Source organism: Phodopus roborovskii, unplaced genomic scaffold (assembly GCF_943737965.1).
Source record: "Phodopus roborovskii unplaced genomic scaffold, PHOROB, whole genome shotgun sequence".
Taxonomy (NCBI): domain Eukaryota; kingdom Metazoa; phylum Chordata; class Mammalia; order Rodentia; family Cricetidae; genus Phodopus; species Phodopus roborovskii.
The window spans coordinates 8,368,130-8,391,964 of NW_026126407.1; the positions used below are offsets into that span (position 1 = coordinate 8,368,130).

The 23,835-nt window shown below is 40.9% G+C and overlaps 2 protein-coding genes across 2 annotated transcripts; one reads left to right on the forward strand and one right to left on the reverse strand.

Moving 5' to 3' along the window:
• The first annotated feature begins 18,066 nt into the window (after window positions 1-18,066).
• Window positions 18,067-19,011, forward strand: LOC127219720 (olfactory receptor 1L4). Its single transcript, XM_051181488.1, has one exon. It carries the CDS (start codon window positions 18,067-18,069, stop codon window positions 19,009-19,011), a length of 945 nt encoding a protein of 314 aa, XP_051037445.1.
• Window positions 19,012-22,444: 3,433 nt separating this feature from the next.
• Window positions 22,445-23,395, reverse strand: LOC127219825 (olfactory receptor 1E5). The gene has a single exon (XM_051181588.1). It carries the CDS (start codon window positions 23,393-23,395, stop codon window positions 22,445-22,447), a length of 951 nt encoding a protein of 316 aa, XP_051037545.1.
• Between the last annotated feature and the right edge of the window lie 440 nt (window positions 23,396-23,835).

The window sequence follows — 23,835 nt, forward strand, 5'->3', positions numbered from 1 at the left end:
AAATGATGATGTGAAAGGGAGACTATCTCATAGGCTCCAACCCCTAGACCAAGAACTATAAGCAACTAACTAATGACTGTGGAGAGAGGAGAAATTAGCATCTCCCAGGGATGAGCCCCTTTATTGGTTGTCCAAATAAAAAGTGGTAAGTCCCCAAATCATAAACACACAAACATTAAAAATGAGTACAGCAGATTGTATTCATATATTTATGTATCTGTGAATCTATGTATTTCCAGATCTATCTACTATCTATCTATCTATCTTCTTTTTTTAACAATACTTTTTTATTTATTTTATATAACCAAGTCCATTTAAATGAAAACAAACATTTATAGACAATATTTGGGAATTTGGGCTTCGTTCTTTCCAAACTACTTCCTGCTGGTAAGGGGCGCTGTCGTGGAGGATTCGAAGAAGATTCAGAAATCCTGGATGCAGTCTGCAAGGCTGCTTTGTCCAGCTGTTTTGAATGTAGGATCACCTGGTACTCTGTTTCAGGCAGTCTGGCTTGATCAAACCACATTAGTCTGGAAGGGATCCACATCTTTTCATTTTCTGTGGAAACAAAAATAGAAATCCTTTTCCCCAGTAACTTGTCCTTAAACTTAAATTTTGGAGTCAAAGCATTTTTTTAATTTAATTTATTATTTTACATGTCGATCCCAGTTCTCTCTCCCTTCCTCCCTCCTTCCTTCCCTTTTACCCTCTCTGCCCTCTCACATGCACTCTAACCACCCTCCCCTCCCATCCCCCACCCCAATTCCATATGTGGGGAATGCCATCCAGTTGGGGTCATGTAGATCTGACAGGTCATGTGAAGTAGGGACTAGGGCTTCTCTCCTGTCTCTAGATTAAGGCAGTTATCCCTCCATGAGGGATGTGTTCGCAAGGTCCTTTTGTGCACCAGGGATACATCCTGGCTCCATTGTCTGAGGTCCCTTAGACTGCTCAGTCCTTCTGGCTGAGACCCATATTCAGGAGGGCCTGAGTCAGTCCCATGCTGGCTTTCCAGCTATCAGTCTGGTGGCCCGTTAGCTCCTCCTTGTTCAGGTAAGCTGTCTCTATGTGTTTCTGCTGCCTGGTCTTGTCCTCTCCATCTGCATCTGGGTTCTACTTCGACTCAGTGTTTATGTATGGGTGTTTGCTCCTGTTTCCAACAGGCATTAGTTGAGGGCTCCATGGATAAGTTAGTTGTTGATCTCACTCTCTGGGAAGGGCATTTATGGTAGCCTTTCCACGGTTGCTCAAATTGTTATTTGGCAGCAGTCTTGTAGTTCTCTAGACCTTTCTTTGTGTTCAATTTTATCTTCAAATCATTATTGGCTCCCTCTTTTATGTTCTCTCTCTCTCTCTCTCTCTCTCTCTCTCTCTCTTTCTCTCTCTCTCTCTCTCTCTCTCTCTCCTGTCTTCTATTCCTAACCAGGCTCCATCTTCCTGGTCGCACATGTTTTTCTTTCCTCCCCCTCGTTTTCTCCTACTTCTCTCTCCATTCGCTGTCCCATCCACTTCCCCTGAGGGGGACTTGTCCCTTCCCGGTTCTGTGAGGGACTTTATATGAATCTTTTAGAATACACCTTGTATCCTAGTTCCTCTGGTGGTGTGAATTATAGGCTGGTGATCCTTTGATCTAGGTCTAAAATCCATATATGAGTGAGTACATACTGTGTTCCTCTTTTTGTGACTGGGTTACCTCCTTCAGGATGGTTTCTTCAAGTACCATCCACTTGCCTGCAAATTTCAAGATACCATTATTTTTTTCTGCAGAGTAGTATTCCATTGTGTAGATGTGCCACATCTTCATTAACCATTCTTCAATTGAGGGGCATCTAGGTTGCTTCCAGGTTCTTGCTATTACAAATAGTGCTGCTATGAACATAGTTGAACAGATGTCTTTGTTGCATGGATGTGGATCCTTTGGGTATATGCCTAAGAGGGGGATTGCCGGGTCTATCTATCTTCTATTTGTGACAATAATACAAGAGAAAGAGGCAATCAATTTGAGAATGAATGAGAGGGTAGGGGGGCTGGAGAGAGAAAATGAAGGTGGGAAATGGCATAATTATATTTACTTAAAATATTTTAATGTAGCTCAAAATGCTTAGCAGAGAATGCAGTTAAGTGTTGGAGATGTTTTCCATCATGTTATTGTCCTCAGGTCAATCTCTATAGTCAAATGAATTGTAATGAATTTTCTAATATTTCTTGAGATTATAATATTATTACACCACTTCTTTCCTTTCCCTCCAAACCTTCCCATATACCCCTCCTTACTCTACATTAAATACCACAGCCAGGTTGTGAATAGGGCCATTAACTTGTTGGGTGTGTGTGTGTGTGTGTCATGTGTGTGTATGCATATGTATATGATAAAATGGTGACTACAAATGACCACAAGAATGAATATATATATATATATATATATATATAATATTTAATGAACTCAATATTCAGGAACTTTCAGAACCACCAAGAGGTCAAATCTATGAATTATAGTTGTAGAAGAAGAATTATTCCAGGTCAAAAACATAGAACAAATCTTCAATAAAATCATAGGAGAAAAATGTCACAAATCTAGGGGAAGAGATGCCCTTCAAGTATATGAGATACACAAGACAAAAAGTAGACAGGAACATAAAATAATACATGTGTGTGATATTATACTTAAAATACTAAATATACAGAATAAAAACGAGGTTTTTAAAGTTTATTTTTATTTATTTATTTTTCTTATTTTATATATTGATCCCAGTTCCCTCTCCCTCCCTCCCTTCCTCCCTCCTTTTCTCCCTCCCTCCATCCTATGTCCCACAACCACCCCCATCTCATCCCCCCCACTCCACAGGGAGGGTGATGCCTTTCAGGAGGGATTAACAAAATTTGTCAAGTCATTTGGCATAGGGATTAGGCCCTCCTCCTGCCTCTAGGTTAAGGGAGTATCCCTTCATGGGGAATGTGCTCCCAAAGTCCCTTTGTGCACCAGGGATACATCTTAGTTCCACTGTCAGGGATCCCTTAGACTGCCAAGGCCTTTTAACTGAGACCCATGTTCAGGGTGTCTGAGTCAGTCCAATGCTGGTTTCCCAGCTATCAGTTTGGGAGTCCATTAGCTTCTCCTTGTTCAGGTCAGCTGTTCCTGTGGGTGTCTGTAACCTGGTCTTGTCCCCATTTTCTTATCCCTCCTCCCTCTCTGCAACTAGATTCCAGGAGTTCAGCTCAGTATTTAGCTGTGGGTGTCTGCTTCTGTTGCCATTAGCTACTAAATGAGGGCTCCATGGTGGTAGTTAAGTTAGTCATCAATCTCATTATCAAGTAAGAACATTCAAGGTATCATACCTTTCTACCGTTGCTCAGGTTGTTAGTTAGGGTCTTCCTTGTAGGTCTCTGGATATTTCTCTAGAGTCAGTTTTCTCTTCAAACCTATAATGGCTCCCTCTTTTATGGCATCGCTCTCTCTCTCTCTCTCTCTCTCTCTCTCTCTCTCTGTCTCTAGTCTATTCCCCCCCTGCATCAATCTTCCTAGTCCCACATGCTGAGAGGAAAGCATGTGGGTTTTGGGTTTTGAAAATTTTAAGAGAGAAGGACCAAGCCATGTACAATGACAGCCCTGTCAGAACAACAATAGATTTCTCAATGAAAAATTTAAAACCCAGGAACTCAGTTGCCAACCCGGACAACTTAACAGGTTTGAATAAGTAACAAGATAATGGTGTCTATTATCTCCACTCCTATTCAATACAGCACTTGAAGTTAGATAGAGCAATGGATCAATGGAAGGAAATAAAATGGATAATATGAACAGAAGAAAGGGTATACTTATTTATGGATGGAATTCAAATTAGAGCTGCTATAGACTCCAAAACAAAACTCTTAGATGTTATCAACACTTTCATTAAGTGGAAGGATATGGTTAATGAACACAAAAGCCTGTAGCTTTCTATATACCAATGGCAAATACATTGATAAAGGAATCTCATTTCTGATCATTTCATTTACAGTATCCTAAAAGAAATCCTAGAGTAAATCTAAGGAAGGAAACGAGGGACAATGAAACATTGTGTGTGTGTGTGTGTGTGTGTGTGTGTGTGTGTATACACTTTTTTCTTATTTTACGTATCGATTCCAGTTCCTTCTCCCTCCCATGTTCCCTTGACACCCCTCCCATCTCATTTCCACCCTTCCACAGGGAGGGTGATGCCTTCCAGGAGGGATCAACAAAATATGTTGGTTTCTGTAGCCTGGTCTTGACCCCTTTTCTTATCACTCCTCCTTCTCTGCAACTAGATTATGGGCTCAATGTTTAGTTGTGGGTGTCTGCTTCTGTTTCCATCAGCTCTATGATGGCATATAAGTTAGTTATTAATCTCATTATCATGGAAAGGCATTTAAAGTAGCCTTTCCACTGTTGCTCCGAATGTTAGTTGGCATCATCTTTGTAGGTCTCTGGACATTTCTCTAGAGTCAGTTTTCTCTTCAAACCTATAATGGCTCCCTCTATTATGGTATCCCTCTCTCTCTCTCTCTCTCTCTCTCTCTCTCTCTCTCTCTCTCTTGTCTATTCGTCCCCTGACTCAATCTTCCTGGTCCCACATGTTTTCCTCTCCTCCCCTTCTCTTTCTCCTAACTCCATTTAAAACCCTAAAGAAAAATCAAAGAAACTCAAGATGAAAATGCCTTCCATATTTATAGATTGGCAGAACTGATATTGTAAATATGATCTTCTATATTAGTTACATTTCTAATACTGTGATTAAACAACATGGCCAAGGAAACTTATAGAAGAAAGGATTTATTTGCATTTATAGTTCCAGAGGGATAAAAGTCTATCACCATTGTGGTGGGAAAGTGTGGCCATAGGAGGCATGGCAGCTGAAGCAACAAGTTGAGAACCTACATTTAAGCCAAAAACATGAAGTAGGTAGAGCACTGGAAATGATATGCAGCTTTGAAATCTCAAAGCATGCCCCAGTGACATACTTCCTTCACCAAGGCCACACCTCATACACCTACCCAAACATCATCACCAACTGGGTACCAAATATTCAAACATCTGGATCTGTGGGGGACATTTTCATCCAAACCACCATAACATCTTACCAAAAAGCAATTTACAGAGTCAATGCAATCTCAGCCAAAATTCCCATGCTGTTATTCATGGAAATAGATAAAACAATATTAAAATTAATGTGGAAATGAAAATGACCCAATATAGCCAAAGAAATCTTGAGAAAAAGAATAATGTTAGAGTTGCACTTAATCTCAAGTCATATTATAAAACAAAATACTAAAAATGGTGTGGTACTGGCACAAAAATAGACACACAGCTCAACAGAAAAGAATAAAGGACCTCAAATTAAGCTCATAAAGTTACAGCTATCTAAATTCTGACAAAGATGCCAAAATACACGCTGGAGAAAAGAAAGTGTTTACAACAAATGATGTTTGGGAAAGTATATGTCTGCATGTAGAGGAATGAACTTTTATTTCTCACTTTGTACAACAAAATCAACTTCAAATGGGCCAATACACAAACACTCTACCAACTGAGCTCAAATCCCAGTATTAAATCTGAAAATGATACAAGAGATACAAGAGAAGGGAGAAAATATGTCAAAATATGCAGACATAGGTTGCTAGTAAATAGGATGAATAATAGACAAATGGAACCCCCTGAAACTGAAAAACTTATATACAGTGGAAGGAACTGCCTGCTGAGTGAAGATACAACTATAGAATGACAGAGAATACTGCTAGCTATGTATTTGTTAGACTAATATCAATAATACATAAATAAAAAAGCCAAACATCAGAAAACAAGCCACCCAATAAGAAATTGCCACTGATTTTCACAGCGAATTCTCAAAAGGAAGAACACGAAGAGTTAATACACTTTAAAAGTGTTTAGCATCATTAGCCACCGTAGAAATGCAAACTGCAACTACTTTGAGATTGTTATCTCAGGATGACTATCATTAAGAAATTAAATATAAACAAATAACAGCAAGCATGTAGGTCCATTGTTGGAGGGTGTGCAAATTGGTACAACTGCTATCCTATTTATATTGCTACTGTATTCACAATGTCTAGGAAATAGAATTGATTTAGATGTCCACCAATAGATGAATGGATAATGAAAATGTAATGCACATACATGTTAGATTTTTTAAATCATCTGGAAAGAAAATGGAGTTATACAGTTTCCAGGAGAATGAATCAAAGTAATGAAAAATATACTGAGTGAGTTAACTTAGACACGGAAAAACAAACATCAAATTTTCTCCCTTTTATGTGTATGGCTAGCTTAGAGTTTTTCCTTTTGTGTGATCCTTCCCAGGCTAGAAATCTAGAATTATGTCACTGAGAGGAGGATATCTTAAGAGAGTTTAGTATAATGTAGATAATATCAGAGCTAGAGGGGTTATAATGGGGATAGAATGGTTTAGGCAGGGAGTTGTGGAAGAAGGTACAGGAAGTTAACCAAATGAAGGGGACATTAAAAAAAAGTCATATTGAAATCTGCTAGTCTGTAACCAAGCTAAAAATTATAATAAAAAAAGAATTTTAAGGGAGATACACCAAAGGCCTGGAAAAATCTCCTTCTAGAAGCTATAGATTATTAAACAAAAACTGCAGTGTCAGATGTAGTTAACTCTTTATGAGTTGTCGGTCAGATAAGTCCTAGAGGTCCCCCCAAACAATAGCCTCTTTCCATTCCTCTTACTGCACAGCAGAATTAGATGATAAGATCTTATTATAAAAACACCATATCATTGTGTGATATTTTGTCACACTGTGAAACTCTGAGACTGTGTTAAAATATTAACCTTGGGTCAGGGGGCTGAGCTGCTGACTAGTTGAGAAGAATTAGCCATAGAGAATACAGAGGACTCAGTGATATGGATAGACAGACACAGGAAGGAGCAGGGAGGAATCTCTTGTAGAGATTCACAATCCTTTTGGTTTGGTATGGTGTAGAGAGGCTCTCTCTCTTGCTGGGTCTGTGGCTGAAAAGAGAAGTCAGCTGGTTGCGTCTCAACTTCTCTGAGCTAGCAGGTTTTCACCCCAACATCTGACTTCTTAGTGAATAGAATAACTTATATAAAAAGCATTTGGTGGCCATGGCCACAGCAGTGCTGGTGGGACCACCAGGCTGCAGTCTGGGCAGCAAGGTGCTGACTGCGAGCCACAGGGTGTAGATGGTAGTTAAAAAAAATAAGTAGATTCAGGTGCAGCCACTAAGCAGACAGTAAAACAATATCATATACTTTTTTTTTTTTTTTTACATAACATAGAGGAATCAAGCTAGAACTGAGTGGAAAGCTTCACTATGCTGGCTATTTTTCATAGTGCCAGAAGGTTCTATGTAGCCTACTAAGATTAGAAAAGACATCCATGATTTTATCCATTTGTGAAAACTATGGGCTATGCAACTAACCTGCCAAGCTGCCAAGCAAGGTATAACCCCTTGTGCAGTAGTGGAGTGACTATTGTGAGGATAACCAATTCTTCTATGCATCTGAAGTCTCCTCTATAGAAGAGAATTCATGCCTGGTACTATAAACACCCAAAAGCCTCTGGTAGAGGAGGTCATAGGTCATAGGGGAAAAACTACTTATTTCTGTTGTTTGGCTAAATTGACATATCATTGAGCCATTTCCTAAATATGTATGTTTATATTCAATTACTGCTTTTAAACTTATAACAGAGAGGACTCTTTCCAATGAACTATAGAGTAAAAATACATGCTAAGAATGAGTGATAGTTGAGTATATGATCCTGTACAGCCGTTGAAATCATGAACTCTGAACAACTTCATATGACTGCACTGCGTCTTCACAATAATGGAGCCATCAGTAGCTAGGAATAGTTGGAAGAAGGGCTCCGAGCATCCTGCCCTTCACGCCTATTGTTTATCCTGATAGGTTCAGAGAAATGTAGATTAAAATTACCCTCATCAGAGTGAGTATCATTAAGACATCTGACAATAAAAGTTGGAAAGGGTATGGTAGAAAAAGAAATCTTATGCACTGCTAGTGAGAGTACAAATATATATAGTCACTAGAGAAGTAAATCTGAATGTTTCTAAAAAACAAAACAAAGCAAAAATCTAGAATAGAACTACATTCTGACCCAGCTATTCCACCCCAGGGCATATACCTGGCGAACTCCATATCCTACTGTAGAGATATTTGCACATATTTGTTTATTGTAGTAAGAACTCTTTTCTCTTTTGCCATTCTTTTGAGGGGCCTACTACCCAGCTCCCAAACAAATATATGGAGCCTTATTCTTAGTTATGAATGTCTGGCCTTAGCTTGGCTTGTTTCTAGCCAGCTTTTCTTCTCTTAAATTAACCCATCCCTTTTGCCTCTGGGCTTTTCCTGTTCTCTTACTTGTGTAAACCGTAGCTGGGTGGCTGATTCCTGATAACACGTTTCTCCTTTGCTCTCTTGCTCTCTCCCCTCCTCTTCATTCCATCTTCCTCTTATATTCTCTGCCTGACAGCCCTGCCTATACTTGCTACTGCCTCACTATTGACTGTTCAGCTCTTTACTAGACCTGCTCTTGCCTTGCTATTGACTGTTCAGAGCTTTATTAGACCATCAGGTGTTTTAGATAGGCAAAGGATCACAGCTTCACTGAATTGAACAAATGCAGCATAAACAAAGGTCACACACCTTAAGATAATATTCTACCACAGTTTACCACTGCACTATTTACAATAGCAAGCAAATGGAGTCAGCCTAGATATCCACCAGCAGATGAAAGGATGGTGAAAATGTGGTACATGTATAAAGTGGAATGTTATTCAGCTAGAAATAAAAATGAAACTATGAAATTTGCAGAAAAATAGATCAATTTAGAAAATACAATATTAAACACGTGGCCCAATCTCAGAAAGAAAAAAAAGTGTTTTTCCTCATATGTAGACCCAAATCTATAATATTTCTTTATAGACCATCTAATAAGAAGTTTTAATGTATATATTGTAATGCTTACTATGCCTGGTATTATGTCTTATGCAATGAGTTTCAGAGATCTCAATGTGCATACCCTATTGTGTACTCATAGGTGACTCTTAAAAACATTACATCTTAGGAGACAGATAGATTTACATACTTTAAAATGTTGGCTTTAACTCATTTATCATCTGGACTAGAAGATAGGAAGATCATCTCTGAAGAGCATGTGATTTTCATGCAGAACCTTAAACAAAATTTCAATTATAGAGTATTTCAAAGATACTTTAAGTCATAATGCATCTTTACTACTTCCTTAAGATAATTTTATATTTTTTTTATAACAAACTATGTTCTTAACTTGGTAATACATTGCCTTGTGAAACATGACACTCCAGTGTCACTTTTATTAAAAATTCTTCTAATTAAGAAATTATTCAATATAAAGTCTTTCCCTGACTCCAGGAAATCACGTTTACCACTTTTCATTTATATGGTCTCCAAAATTACATAGCTATCTCCTTCCCACTCTGTTTTCTTTATAAAGTTTAAATTATCACATAAAGTATTGTTTCCTGATGGCATTTTCATACATGGTTTTGGTGGCATCTCCTCTCATAACCTGCTTGTCAGGTGAGACAATACAGAAAGGCAACAAACTCTTCAGGGTCTCACTGGAAGTAAGGACAGAACAATGCTGGATGGTCACAGACTGAAATTTCCTGTGCCTTCTTCATAGACTGTGTTCTTAGATACTTCTCACATGCCTGAACATGAAATCTATTTTTTAATATTGTGTGTGTGTGTGTGTGTGTGTGTTTGTGAGTGTGTGCATGACTGTGTGTGCATGTGTGTGATATGTTTGTAGTCTGCAAGTGCACATAGAGGTCAGAGGCTTTGAATCCCTCTGGAGCTGAAGTTACATGTGATTGTGAGCCACCCAGCATGGGTGGTGGGAGGTGGACTCAGATCCTCTGTGCGGACTTCAGATAATCTTAACCACTGACAATCTCTCCAGCCCCACTTTATGATTTTTTTAAAGTTTAATTTTTGATAATTTCATAGATGACTACTATGCTTATATTACCCTCTTTCCCTCTCTTCTCTCTAACTCTTCCCCTCCCCGCAACACATCTCAAATTCATGGCCTCTTATTCTTAATTATTATTGTTTTACACACACACACACACACACACACACACACACACACACACACACACACACCATCTGGTGTTGTTCAGTAGTGGCTAGTGGCACTTACATCCCGAAGGTAAACATAATAATCTAACTGGACTTAAGGTCCACATAATAGGAAGGAATTATTTTTTCTTTTCTTTTCTTTTTATTTATTTATTTATTTTTTATTTTACATGTCTATCCCAGTTCCCTCTCCCACCCTCCCTTCTTCCTTCTTACCCTCTCTGCCCCCTCCCCTCCCATCCCCCCACCCTAATTCCACATGTAGGGCAATGCCATCCAGGTGGGGTCATGTAAATCTGTCAAGTCATTTGAAGTAGGGACTAGGACTTCTCTCCTGTCTGTAGGTTAAGGGAGTATCCCTCCATGGGGGATGTGCCCGCAAGGTCCTTTTGTGCACCAGGAATACATTCTGGTTCCACTGTCTGAGGTCCCTTAGACTGCTCAGTCCTTCTGGCTGAGACCCATATTCAGGAGGCCTGAGTCAGTCCCATGCTGGCTTCCCAGCTATCAGTCTGGTGGCCTGTTAGCTCCTCTTTGTTCAGGTCAGCTGTCTCTATGTGTTTCTGCTGCCTGGTTTTGTCCTCTCCCTCTGCATCTAGATTCTAGTTTGACTCATTGTTTAGTTATGGGTGTTTGCTTCTGTTTCCAACAGGTACTAGATGAGGGCTCCATGATGGTGGATAAGTTAGTTGTTGATCTCACTCTCTGGGAAGGGCATTTATGGTAGCCTTTCCACGGTTGCTCAAATTGTTAGTTGGCAGCAGTATTGTAGTTCTCTAGACCTTTCTTTAGGTTCAGTTTTCTCTTCAAACCAATAATGGCTCCCTATTTTATGTTCTCTCTCTCTCTCTCTCTCTCTCTCTCTCTCTCTCTCTCTCTCTCTCTCTCTCTCTCCTGTCTTCTATTCCTACCCCGATTCAATCTTCCTAGTCGCACATGCTTTCCTCTCCTCCCCTGTTCTTTCTCCTATTTCTCTCTCCATTCACTGCCCCCCCTTCCCATATGCTCTGGGGGGACTTGTCCCTTCCCCTTCTGTGAGGGCCTTTATATGAATCTCTTAGAATACACTTTGTATCCTAGTTCCTCTGGTGGTGTGAATTATAGGCTGGTGATCCTTTGCTCTAGGTCTAAAATCCATATATGAGCAAGTACATACCATGTAATAGGAAGGAATTCTTGGTTGGTACTGTAAACCTAAACCACTACTTATGGCTGGTGAGATCATGGACCCAAGAAAGGAGCTTACTACTATCATTTCCCTAAACCAGTATAATTTCTAACTGTTTCCCAAATATTAATCCTTATAGTTACAGATAAGTATAGTTCTCACTCCTCATCAAAGGGTTTTTTTTTTTATTTTAACAGCAGATGCAAACCATCCCAGTCCCATTTAAAACACTACATTTGTGTATATTTAAAAATTTTAAATCTTCCCATTATTCAACTTGGTTTAAAGCCTGATTTCTCCCAAAAGTGATCCCTCAGCACTCAAGACAGCCTCTGTTCTAAGCCCCTGGGGTGTTTGCTGTCCAGCATTGTAGCCGCCTGTGCCTAAATGTTCTCTCCCCAAACTGAATGTTAATAAGGAGGACACACATTCACAATTTCACACCTTTATGAAGGGGTCATCACACACCATCATTTCACCTGTCTCAATTTTCCAGCAAGGACACTGAGACCCAGAGGGAAAGAGTAATTTTCCTAAAGTAGAAGTAGTTGTGAATTAAATGTCTCACTTATTCCCATACTTCTGTGAAACTCCTGGGATTATCACTAGAGCAGGACATCTCTCATGGATACCAAGGAGATGTCAACTGAATGAAGTCATGCTGGAGAAGTTTACAGGTGGGATATGACTATCAGTTCTATAGATAGCTATGCAGATAGAGAGACAGACAGAAAGATAAGGCAGACAATATCCTTGGGAGGCACTGGACCACTGGGAAATCAAGTGGCTCCTCCAGATCTAGAAGGGCTTTTTGCCGATGACAGTGAGGAGTTTGGGATACTCAGAAGGCTTTGGAATGAGGAGTAGAGACTGTCTTTCTCTGGCTCTGGCTGACTCCAGAAGGAGAGGGTTGTGAAGCCAGCATCTCCAGTCTTACCATGGAGTGAGTGGACCACAAAACTCAAGACCATGGTGAACTCCACACAGGGCACAGTGACCTGTTGCTCTGGTCTAGATCCTGCTGCCTTGGGAACTCTGCCAGTAACTCCAGGGAAATACCACCATCTGGGGCTTGGGAAATAGTTCCAATTCTGTCCTGAGAGACTGGCATGTAAGTGGTCACTCAGGGCACTGTTCTGATTTCCTCACAGCAGGGTCGAGAAAGTCTCTTCTCTAGGCAAGGTTACACAGCAAATTTGCAAATGTAGAGATGTTGGGGAAACCCAGGAAGAAGAGGTCAGTGTCCTTTATTTGTTGATCCTCTACCAGCTCTGACCCCTTTAGGCCATCTTTTTGAGAAGGAAGCAGGTAAGAGCATAAACCACTGAGCAAGGGGCTAGCTCAGCCACCATCGTGTCAAGGTCCATTATCTCAATTCTGGATTATCAGACACTTTGTTTTCTTCTCCCACTCATTTCCATAGCAGTATAGGAAAAGGGACATTAGGATGAATGAAGTTCAGAGTCCTCATGGGAAAAAAGGTTATGGAGGACACAGTGCTCCCATAGTGTTTCCCAGATAATTAATCAGTTGGTGAGTCATTCATCCCTAGGCCACACACCATTCCTTTCATCACTGGTTGTGGAAACAAACTTGTCTCTCCAGAGCTTATCTTCTGTAACCAGCCTGCTGCAAGCAGATCAGCCTCAGTCTGTGCTTTGCAGGGCTCAACCCTGGTGCACTCACAGGTGAGGGGTTGGGTAGGGAGAGGGGCAGAGTAGAATGGTAGAGTGGTAATGTAGACAAGTCAAACACCCGGGGGAGAAGGACACATAAATGCCTGCCAAGGCATGGCAGACAGCGTGGGAGTGGGCTGAATGATTAGCAGGGTTCAAAGTCAGTGACTGGAATTTTGTCTGGTCCTCAGATTGCTGAATGACTTCAGATGCAGTATTCTCTGGACATTGGTCCCCAAGTTTGGAGCATGGTTTTGGGTAAGACAACTAAAACTCATTGGCACTTGTGCAGTGACAAAACAGGAAATTTAGCCCTCTGGCTATGTCTTCTTCAAGCAGGAATGGCCTCTTTGCCCAGTGCTCAAGTTTCTGCCTGGCATGGAATAGACACAATAATTGAGACTGTTGAACAGATTGTGGAGATGGAATGAGGAGGAGTTGACAGGAGAGTGGAAGTTGTCTTTGGAATAGAAAGAGCTTATCTTGGGGTAGAAGTTAAATTTGCCATTGAAGTGAAAGCTACATGGATCCCGTTGAGAGGAAAATTGGGGCTGTTAGGGAAGAGACGAGATTCAAGGAAGTAGACAGAACTCAGGCTGACAGTGCTTGAGGCACCATTTTCCATGCCCATGCTGTTATGGCAGACAGACCTACAGCCTTCGAGAGCAAGGACAGAGTTGGCAGGTGGGCATGTGTCACACTGTATGTGTCCATTGAAATCTTTGTGTTTCTGTCATTTGTCCCTGTGTTCAGGTGCATGTGACACATAGACCAAGTTTTTTTTGAAGAGTGCAGACTATGTCTGTTTTTGTGTGAATAGTTAATGCCTGTATCTCTGTGTGTCTTTGGTATGTATGTCTGTGTGTCTGGATGTGTCAGGACATACCTGTGTCCTTGTGCAGGTATGCATCATTAAGCTCTGGGTCTTCCTGTACCTGAGTTGCTGGTGCATTGTTGACTCCATATGAAGGTTAGGGCAGCAAGTGCCTGGGAGACAGGGTCACTAGTCTTACATCTTATGCTCCTCTGCTTCATTCTGCTCTCTTAAGTAAGTCCTTCCCAACCATTTCAAAACAGCAACTGCATTACCTGGTCTATTGAAGGAGTGGCCAGAATCCTAGAACCTAGACCTGGGCCAGGTATTCAGGAGCAGCCAACATATGTCACATAATCAAAAATAGAGATGGAGAGATGACATTTATTAGGCACTTACTATCTGCCAAATGTTTATGAAGAGGTTTACGTGTGTGTGTGTGTGTGTGTGTGTGTGTGTGTGTGTGTGTGTGTGTGGTCTTACTATGTTACACAAGCTTGTCTCAAACTCATGGACTGAAGCAATTCTCCTAACTCAGCATGGGCCACCATTCCTGGATCTTAATTATTCCACTTTAAGAGGGAAGGGAAAACATAGCTCAAAGAGATCAAGTAACCTCCTTAAACTTCCCCTTATAATTTCCTATTAAAAACTCTTCCACCATTGTCTGTTTGGTAAATAGTTTCAAGCTGGCCCTGCTCCAATGTGGAGCCTTCCCAGATTTCCAAGATAATTAAGACAAAGCCCTGGAAAGTTCATTTGTGAAAAGACAATTGATATGTGTGTTTAGAAAGTTCATTATCTAGGGCAAGATGAGCAGCACAACAGAAAAAAAATCAGCAACTGAGGTCTGAGTGTAAATAAGATCTAGAAGAGAAGGGGGAGAGGCAATGGAGGGAGATGCAGAGGTCCAGAGAGGGTGAGTGGCTTCTGAGGGTGGACAGGAGCTATGTTTGTGTGGTGAAATAGGGTAGGAATGGCGTTTTGGGTAGGGAAGAGTATGCTGGGAAGGCTTGTGAGAAAAAAAAATTAGAAGCACTGAAAAGGCCAACCAGGCTAGCCTCTGGGGAAGGAGAAAGTTCTGGAAGCAGTTGACAGTAAGACTGGATTAGAATTCTGGAGCCATGTTGGAAAGCTGTCTGTGGCATTCTGAGCCAACCACACTGTCTCCAGTGGGTGACACAGGAGCTGGCCAGTGAGAAAGTTGGGTGGGAGGAATGCCCAGGACCCTTACTGCTCCAGATTTTTCTCTCCAGAGCACAGGAAACTCACTGAAGTCCCTGGAACTTCATCTCAGGATGGAAGGCAATACATCTACCCTTAGGACTGGGGAGGAGCTGTGGACAGGAGGGAGACCGTCCTTTGGACACTTCAGAGAGTGTTGAGAGATCTGGCATGCAGTCTGCAGGTGAGCAAACCCAATATATCCCGGCTGTTCTTGCCTTGTGTCTTATCTTCCTCCCTGCCTCATCTCCACCCACTCTGCATGGCATTGGGGGAAAGGGCATATGTAAGCTTCCAGCCTCCTATAAATCATCTTTTTGTGTCATCGAATTCGCCTTCCCTTATTGCCAAAGCTCTTCCCACTCCTGTGAGTCTGTGCTTCTAGAGGCCTACTCATGCTTCCAAAGTAAATCCCAACCTCACATCTCCTTTGGAATCTCTCCTAAATCAGCCAGGCAGAGGAACACACCCTTGCTTGGTACACACATTTAAGGTGGGGTTTACTACATTCTGCATTGCTTGAGGTTAAGATAACTGGCCAAGTCAGCTTAATCCACCGCTTGATCTGGATAAAGCACTAAGAAGCAGGCAGGAACTAAATGGTTGAGCCACAATACTGCCTCAGGAAGCTCCACAGGGCTCAACCTCAGCTCAGCTGTACACCGTGTTTGTTTTTGTTAAGGAAATGCCCAAAGCAAAGAGTGACCAGAATGAAAAGGACAAGGGGAATGGGATCCTGTAAAATTGGGTCTCAGGTACTACAGATATTTGAGCTGAAGAAAGATGACTTATCAGACATAGATGAGATTGTTTTAACTGCTGGGCAAAAAGCTATAAAGAAAGCCAGCTTGACACACACCCTCCACAGAGGCTAAAATTGAAACTGTTTGTAGTAGTTACAGGAAAGTTAGGCTCAGCTCTATTAAAGAAGCAAAATAAGCTATAGTCCTGCAGTATCAGATTGATGCTCCCTGCTTAGCTTAATCCTCACGGTGCACTGTCTCATTTAATACTGATATCAAGCATCTAAGAGAGGAATCAATATGCCCAGTTTATAGATCAGAAGAATAGAGACTAAATGGAAGTAGCTCTGTAATTACACAGCCAATAGGGATAAACCCAGGTATCTCTGATTTAAAAGCTGTGCTTTTTCTGCAGCATCGCATCCACGCCTAAGGGAAAGGTTAGCAAGAAAGGCCTGGCACTGACACAAACGATGGAGTTGAGGGGGTCAAGGTACTGACATGGTTTCCAGGGTCCTAGATAGCAAGTTCTGCAGGATGGTTCAGAAGTGATAATGGCAGAGGAAGGAAAGTGAAAGGGTAGGAAATGCCTGAAGCCTGCCCTGCTTGATTGACTGGTCATCATTCCTTCTTCACGTCCATTCTCCTCTGTGTTCACTCTCTGATCTGCAAAATTCTTCAGCCAAGATGCTGTGATCAGATAAACCATGCTCAGATCTCTGGACAGGGCAGTGAAATGTGGCTGTTTCCTAACAGGTCCTTGACCCATTGTCCTCTAGGACCACAGAAAAGCTTGAGCCCCTGTCTTGGCACATGGTGTGCAGATCAGTTCAGTCATAGGACAGTTTTAGCAACCTTAGAGCTACGTGGGGAAGTGTGTGGGGTTTTAGAGAAGATCTGAATGGGGACAAATGAGAGTATATTTCAGAGGGTGCAGAAATTTTAAAGGTTTTTGTCCAACTGATTTTATGAGCTGAGTTCAGAGCAAGGTCAGGCTTTGGCCCAGTGTCATCTGTGGGTGTTTCACCCTCTTCTTCCTATACCAAAAACCCACACACCCTCTTTCTATTGTCTGGAATTCTCCTCGCTCCCATGCAACAACAGTTTTGTTTGCTAAACTCCAGGCCATTCTCCTATGACCTCTTCCCAATTTTTCCAGGAAGAATTATATTCTATTCATTTCACAATATTAGAAAAGTGCCAATCTCTCTGCTCCTGGGAAAACTGTTGAAGGGCAAGAAGCTAAGACTCGTCCATCTCCCCATCTTCTATGGCACTCAGCACAGTGTTGATGTCAGCAAACCACACCACATGGGACAAATATAGCCCGACTCCCTTTTTATTCATGCTGTTTTACTGGAACACAGTCATAGGCATCCATTTATGCACTGTGGGTGGCTGTTTTTATACCGCAGCAGCAGAACTAAGGGGCTGTATGAGAGACTGTACCATCAATAAGAAGAGAGTATCTACCTTCAGATTTTTATGGGCAATGCCCTCCAGTTCCGGAGCTAGCACATATGTAATGAAATGAGAAGCAAATGCAGTACAATGTCTTAGGATGAGATTTAGACTGGTGTCCAGATGGCCTGAGTCCTAATTGCCTCTGTCTAATTGCTTGACCAAGCATATAAAGATAGTGATGATGATGCTAGACCCAAGTACAAAAGTTGTGAACATTTATTACATGCTAGGCACCTACTAAGAATTTTAAACACATCTCTTTATCCTCCTAATCAACCCCAAGACTGGATAATTGCATTCTTCCCATTAAGAAGAAGAGGTTGAAGCTCAGAGAGGTCACACTGCCTTTGGTGGCAGAGAGGCTCACCCAGGTCTGGGAATCAGGTCTGACTTGCTCTGTAGGTTTAGAATCCTCAACCTCTCCCCAGAAAGTACACTTCTAAAATTAAGTTTGGTCATAAAATTAGGATTACTGGGTGAGTAATGTGGTTTTCAATCCACTTTAGCAAGCAGAAACATACATAAATATATAGTATTAAAATCATCAGGAGATGGCTCAGTAGCTAGGAGCACTGGCTGCTCTTCCAGAAGATCACAGATTAGTTCCCAGCAACATGTGGTAACTCAGAACCATCTCTAACTCCAATTCTAGGGGATCGGAATACACAAGTATTCAGGCCAAACAGTAAATAGTTTTAAAATATTGTTTTTAATTTAAAAATTATTTTTAAGGCCCAGAAAGTCTAACTGTTATTCTCAGGACTTAGGCTTCATGTCTAATCTCTCCCTTCAGCATCCCAGCGGGTACCTGACCACCATGGCTGTATCCAACCTCACGTACAGACCACAGTTCCAGCTCCTTGGATTGATGGATGGCACAGATGCCCACCCGCTGCTGTTTCTGCTTTTCCTTAGCATTTACCTGCTCAACACCCTGGGCAACCTGAGCATGGTGGTGCTGGTGAGGTCAGATGGGGCTCTGTGCTCCCCCATGTATTACTTCCTGGGCCACCTGAGCCTTGTGGATGTCTGCTTTACCACAGTCACTGTCCCCAGACTGCTGGCCACTCTGCTCCACCCTGTCCAGGTTGTGTCCTTCCAGGCTTGTTTTGCTCAGATGTATTTCTTTGTAGCGCTGGGCATCACCGAGAGCTACCTCCTGGCAGCCATGTCCTATGATCGTGCTGTGGCTGTGTGCCGGCCGCTGCACTATGGGGCAGTCATGACACCCTGGCGCTGCCTTGCCCTGGTGGCTGCGTCTTGGACTGTGGCTCATCTGCACTCGCTGCTTCACACTCTGCTCATCTCTGTGCTCTCCTACCCCCGCTCTGCCCTAGTGCGCCACTTTTTTTGTGACATGACAGTGATGTTGAGTTTGGCAACCTCAGACACGTCAGTGGCAGAGACTGCCATCTTCTCGGAGGGCCTGGCAGTGGTACTGACCCCGCTGCTCCTTGTGTCCCTCTCCTATGCCCGCATCCTCTGGACAGTTCTTGGAGTGAGGACCTCGGGAGGTCGACGCCGTGCCTTCTCCACCTGCGGGGCCCACCTGGTGGTGGTATCACTTTTCTTTGGTTCTGTCCTCTCTGTCTACTTTAGGCCGTCATCCTCCTACTCAGCTCGCTATGACCGCATGGCCAGTGTGGTCTATGCGGTGATCACGCCGACTTTGAACCCTTTTATCTACAGTCTTCGTAACAAAGAGGTCAAGGGTGCCCTAAAAAGGGGGTTCAGATGGAGAGCTGCACCCCACGATGAGTAATGGAAGGTCTGGGTTAACTGTCATGTCAAAAGACTACTTTCAAATCAATATAGTCTCATTCCCTCTCTAAAATCAATATATTCTTATTAATTCCCCCTCCTTTCAATTTCTATTAATTTTGCTCCTACACACTTACACCTTGTTAAATAAAAATTAGATCCCAAGCAAATGTGACTACATGTTTGCATAGTCGTATGTAACACAAAGTTAAATGAATGACAGTAAATTTGCCTTTGCATATCATCTGGATGCTCAGAGTCTAGTTTCAAATTTGGAAAACTAATAAGAGAACAGAAAGTAAGGATAAGGTCATCTGGTCATCTGTGCAGTGTTAACACAGAGTACAGGTACCATCCATGGGTGGATGGAGAGAAACTGGAGAAGGCTGGGACATGGGAGTGGGCTTAAGGAGGTTCTGTTGTTTGTACTGCAATGTCAATCACAGTCAGGCAGCCTTGTCTGGGATGCTTCTATATATTAATTTTTTTTCTTCGTAGATGCTCTCTTTATTTGTATGGTGACCTTTCAAAGAGACAAAATTCTCCACCCATTCAAAAAAACCTCCAGTGTCATTCCAGTTTCTCTGTATACTTTTTTTGCAATTTCTTTTTATTTCTTGAAATAAGATATCTAGAAGAGTTTGTCATATCAATACAAACAACTCCCCTAATTTTGTGATGTGAGATTCATGAAACAGACTGAGTGGAAACTAGCGGCTGTTCCAAAGTCAGAAGCCTGAGAAGTTCACTTTTTGTGATGAATTTAGTGTTATTCAACCTTTTCCACTTATTGAACAACTTGTAGTCGCTAACATATAAACTCCTTCAACACATTTCTGCCTATATTTGCTTGCTTTAGTTATTATTTGTTTTTTAGTTTTTATTTTTGTGTCAGTTATGTGTTTATTACACACATTAATGGGATCCACTGTGCTAATTTTCAATGTATGTGTACTACACACGTTGGTAGAAGCCAGCTTCCCTTTGTACATCCTCCTCACGCCCCGCCTTTGGTTTTTACATTTTCTCTTTTTTTCTTTTTAACATACATTCCTTTATGCTTTTATTCTGTATTGTGTAATTTTACTTGTAAAAGTTTATCTGCTGTATGAATCATCCCAAAGAATGGGCATTTAGTTTAACTGATATCAACTCTACTGTGTTAGCATGAATAACCTGTGGTTATTCTTGGAGAATGGAGTTGATGACTTCCTCAGATCTCAGGGGTCCTGTAGATTTTTGCACTGCAGCCTTAACTGTTACCACAGGCTATCTTGTCATGACAGCTCCTGGAAACTCAGGCTCTCCACCCCTACTACTGTATGGTCTCCACCAGTTCATGTAAGAACCTTTTATATCTTTATGTCTTAGGCTGGTCAAGAACTCACATTTGTGCATGGGGTGCTTTAGACACTATTGCCTAACCCATTGCCTCTATGATTTCCATGATATTAGTCTTCTAAAAACCTTCTTATGCCCAGAGTACCATTGAACATATAGAGTGACCTTGTCCCCTTTCAATATATAAACATTTTTGGGGGGGGCTGTCCTTTTTTTGTCATTTAAGGTATTTTTATTTTTGCCGTGTTTTTTCAAGTTAAAATATAAACATAATTTTCTTTCTCCCTCTATTCTTTCCAACCCCTCTCTTATATTTTTGGTTGTGAGCCTAGCCTTTAACAGCTGAGCCATCACTCCAGCCTGCAACCCCTCTCATATCCCCTATTCACTCCCTCTCCAATTCATGGCCTCTTTTTATTTAATTATTATTGTTACATATATATGTACCTAAATATATAAATACAGCCTGATGTTGTTGTGTGTATGTGATTTGAGGGAAGGCCACTTAGTATTGGATGACCAATTAGAGAGCACCTCCTTGCCTTCCCACATAGGTATTTTAATTTATTTATATTTTGAAAATGTATTTTTTATACAATAATTCTGAACATGGTTCTTCAAACCCTTCCCACTCACCCAAATCCACACCATTTCTTTCTTTCTCATTAGAAAAATAACAGGCATTTAAAAATAAACTAGAATGAAATTAAAAACTAGAATGGGAAGAAAAACCAAAGGAAAAGCACAAAAACCATATACAGACTCATAGACACATACATTTACACACAGAGAAACCCCATAAAAGCACAAAATCAGAAACCATGATATATAAGCAAAAACTCTATGAGATAAAAAGCAAAACAAAAAACAAAACTGAAATCCTCCAAAAACACACATTGAGTTTGTTTTCTGTTGGCCATCTACTTAAGGGTCTTGCCCTTAAGCCACACAGATATTTGGAGAGAATAGAAAAAAGATAATTATTTCTAAACCAAATAGAAACCAACTCTGCACACAGAGTGTGAAAATGGTACTATACAATATTTTAATAGAAAGTTCATTTCCAAGGACTACTAGAAAAAATGCTTCAAAAATAAGAACAACTAACTCATTTTTCTACCCCAAATTTAAAGTCTTTAGTAAGAGAAAAGTAGACAAATAACCAATGAAGGGAAATGTTACCAACCAGATAAAAGTGACAACATCCCTAAGTGGAAAAAGAAAGGAAAGCAACTTAAGGCAAAGATGTTGCCCTAATAACACATGGAAGGAAAAGTAGCATTCAATTCAAGAATAAAAACACAAAGCAATGAACAAGGTTTTGCTCATTTTAGGAATTAGCAACCACCTATTTTCAAGATGTTTATACCCAGTTTAAAAAAAAAAAGAAATAAAAGGAGCATCACATTATTTCAACACATAAGGAGGAAAAACTTACCTATGCATAAAACATAGATTCTAGACCTATCATTACTTACATCATTTCCTTATACTATATCCTGGGCCACCCTTTTACTATCTGTAAATTAACATATAATAGGATTAAATGGCTCATTTCACATTATACAACTTTAATTTAAATGAGGAATTAACATCCAGTATATAGACATCATCAATAGAAGTAGTTCACCATTAATTGACACATTATTAGTGTCATGGATTTCAAAAACGATTTTATAATATGACCATGAAATAAATTTTTAATCAACATGAGAAAGAAACTATGAAGTTAAAGGAAGAAAAATGACTCCATAGAACGCATTTTTGAGGGCATGTATATATTAAGTTGGAAATAGTCCTCATTGAATAGACACATTTGTCAGAAACAAAGTACCAAGGTGGCTGAGTAGTTTGTGTTTTCATGAAATTGGAAATTACTTTATATCCATTGAACACTATATGCCAATGTTAGTGTTTGATGATCCAGGAGCACCCAGCGTGTGTCAGGTCTTAGGTGATGCCGTACATGAAGTATAGTGATAAAGTCAAGATGCATGATGGAATCTTAACTACAGGAACTTGAGGGAGCTCCTGCATGTGTTACTATTTGAAATTGTTCCTACCATTAGCAAACATGTTTTTAATCTCAAAAGTCATTGTCCCATAGAAAAGCTAGCTATCTGCTTTGAGAACACCCTTCTTAAAGCTTCCTTTATATCCTGATTTCTGAAGCTGTAGATGAAGGGGTTCAGCATAAGGGTCACAACTGTATACATCACAGCCATGACAGTCTCCTTAATGGTTGAATTATTAGCTGATGGACATAAGTAGAGATCAATGATTGTCCCATAGAACAGTGACACCACAGAGAGGTGGGAACCACAGGTGGAGAAGGCCTTTTGTATGCTTCTAGAAGAGGGGACCTTGAGAATGGAGGACACTATCCTTACGTAGGATAAAAATATCAACAAGAATGGAACAATAATGACAAGTCCTCCCAAGATAAAAATCATCATTTCATTGGTTTGGACATCAGAGCAGGCTAACCTCAGAAGAGCTGACATGTCACAGAAAAAGTGACGAATCACATGGTCAGCACAGAAAGAAAGCTGAGCCATGAGCAGTGTGTGAGACAAAGAAATGACTGCGGTCAGTAGCCAAGAAAGTGCCACCAGGCAGAGACATAGCTTGGGGCTCATGATGCTAGCATAGTGCAAGGGAAAGCAGATGGCCACATAACGATCATAAGCCATGGCCACAAGGAGGAAGCTCTCAAGGTCTGCAAATAGTAGGAAAATGTACATTTGTGTCAGACAACCTGCATAGGGGATGGATGGGTCTTGGCTCTGCATGTTCTGCAGAAGTTTGGGAATGGTAACAGAGGAAAAGCAGAGGTCAGAGAAAGACAAATTACTGAGAAACAAGTACATGGGCGTGTGGAGCTGTGAATCCAGTTGAATAAGTGCAATGATGAGGAGGTTCCCCAGGACAGTGGTGAGGTAAATGGCCAGGAACAGGGCATAGAACAGGTCTTGGTGGAGTGGTTCAATGGGCAAGCCCAGGAGGAGGAACTCTGAGACAACAGTTTGATTTCTTCTTTCCATGTTGAGTTCTTAGCCTTTTCAAACTTAAGAATGATTTGTATGAATATACAAACATATACACAATGCAGAACTTTTATGAAAACATTTTAAAAACTAAATCTGACCCGAGGGTCATAAAAAATTACTTCATTACTTTGTATTCTTCCAAGTACCTAACAAATTGTAAATTCAACAATACTGAATTCCATAAGAATGTTCTTCTGATGTGGAGTGGGTGGTGGGGGTGGGATGGGAGGGTAGTCGAGGAGCATGAGAGGGTGGGAGAGAGGGAGGGAGAGGGAACTGGGATCGATATGTAAAATAAGAAAAATAAATAAATAAAAAAGTTGAAAAAAAAAGAAGAGAAAGTGGGAGGTGCCCTTGAAATTTAAAAAAAAAAAGGGAAAAAGGAAAAGAAAAAGAAAAAAGAAAAGAAAAAGAATGTTCTTGTGAAGGTACAT

Excerpts from the sequence above, each read along its gene's own strand:
- LOC127219720 (XM_051181488.1), top strand. The coding sequence starts at position 18,067 with ATGGCTGTATCCAACCTCACGTACAGACCACAGTTCCAGCTCCTTGGA.
- LOC127219825 (XM_051181588.1), bottom strand. The coding sequence starts at position 23,395 with ATGGAAAGAAGAAATCAAACTGTTGTCTCAGAGTTCCTCCTCCTGGGC.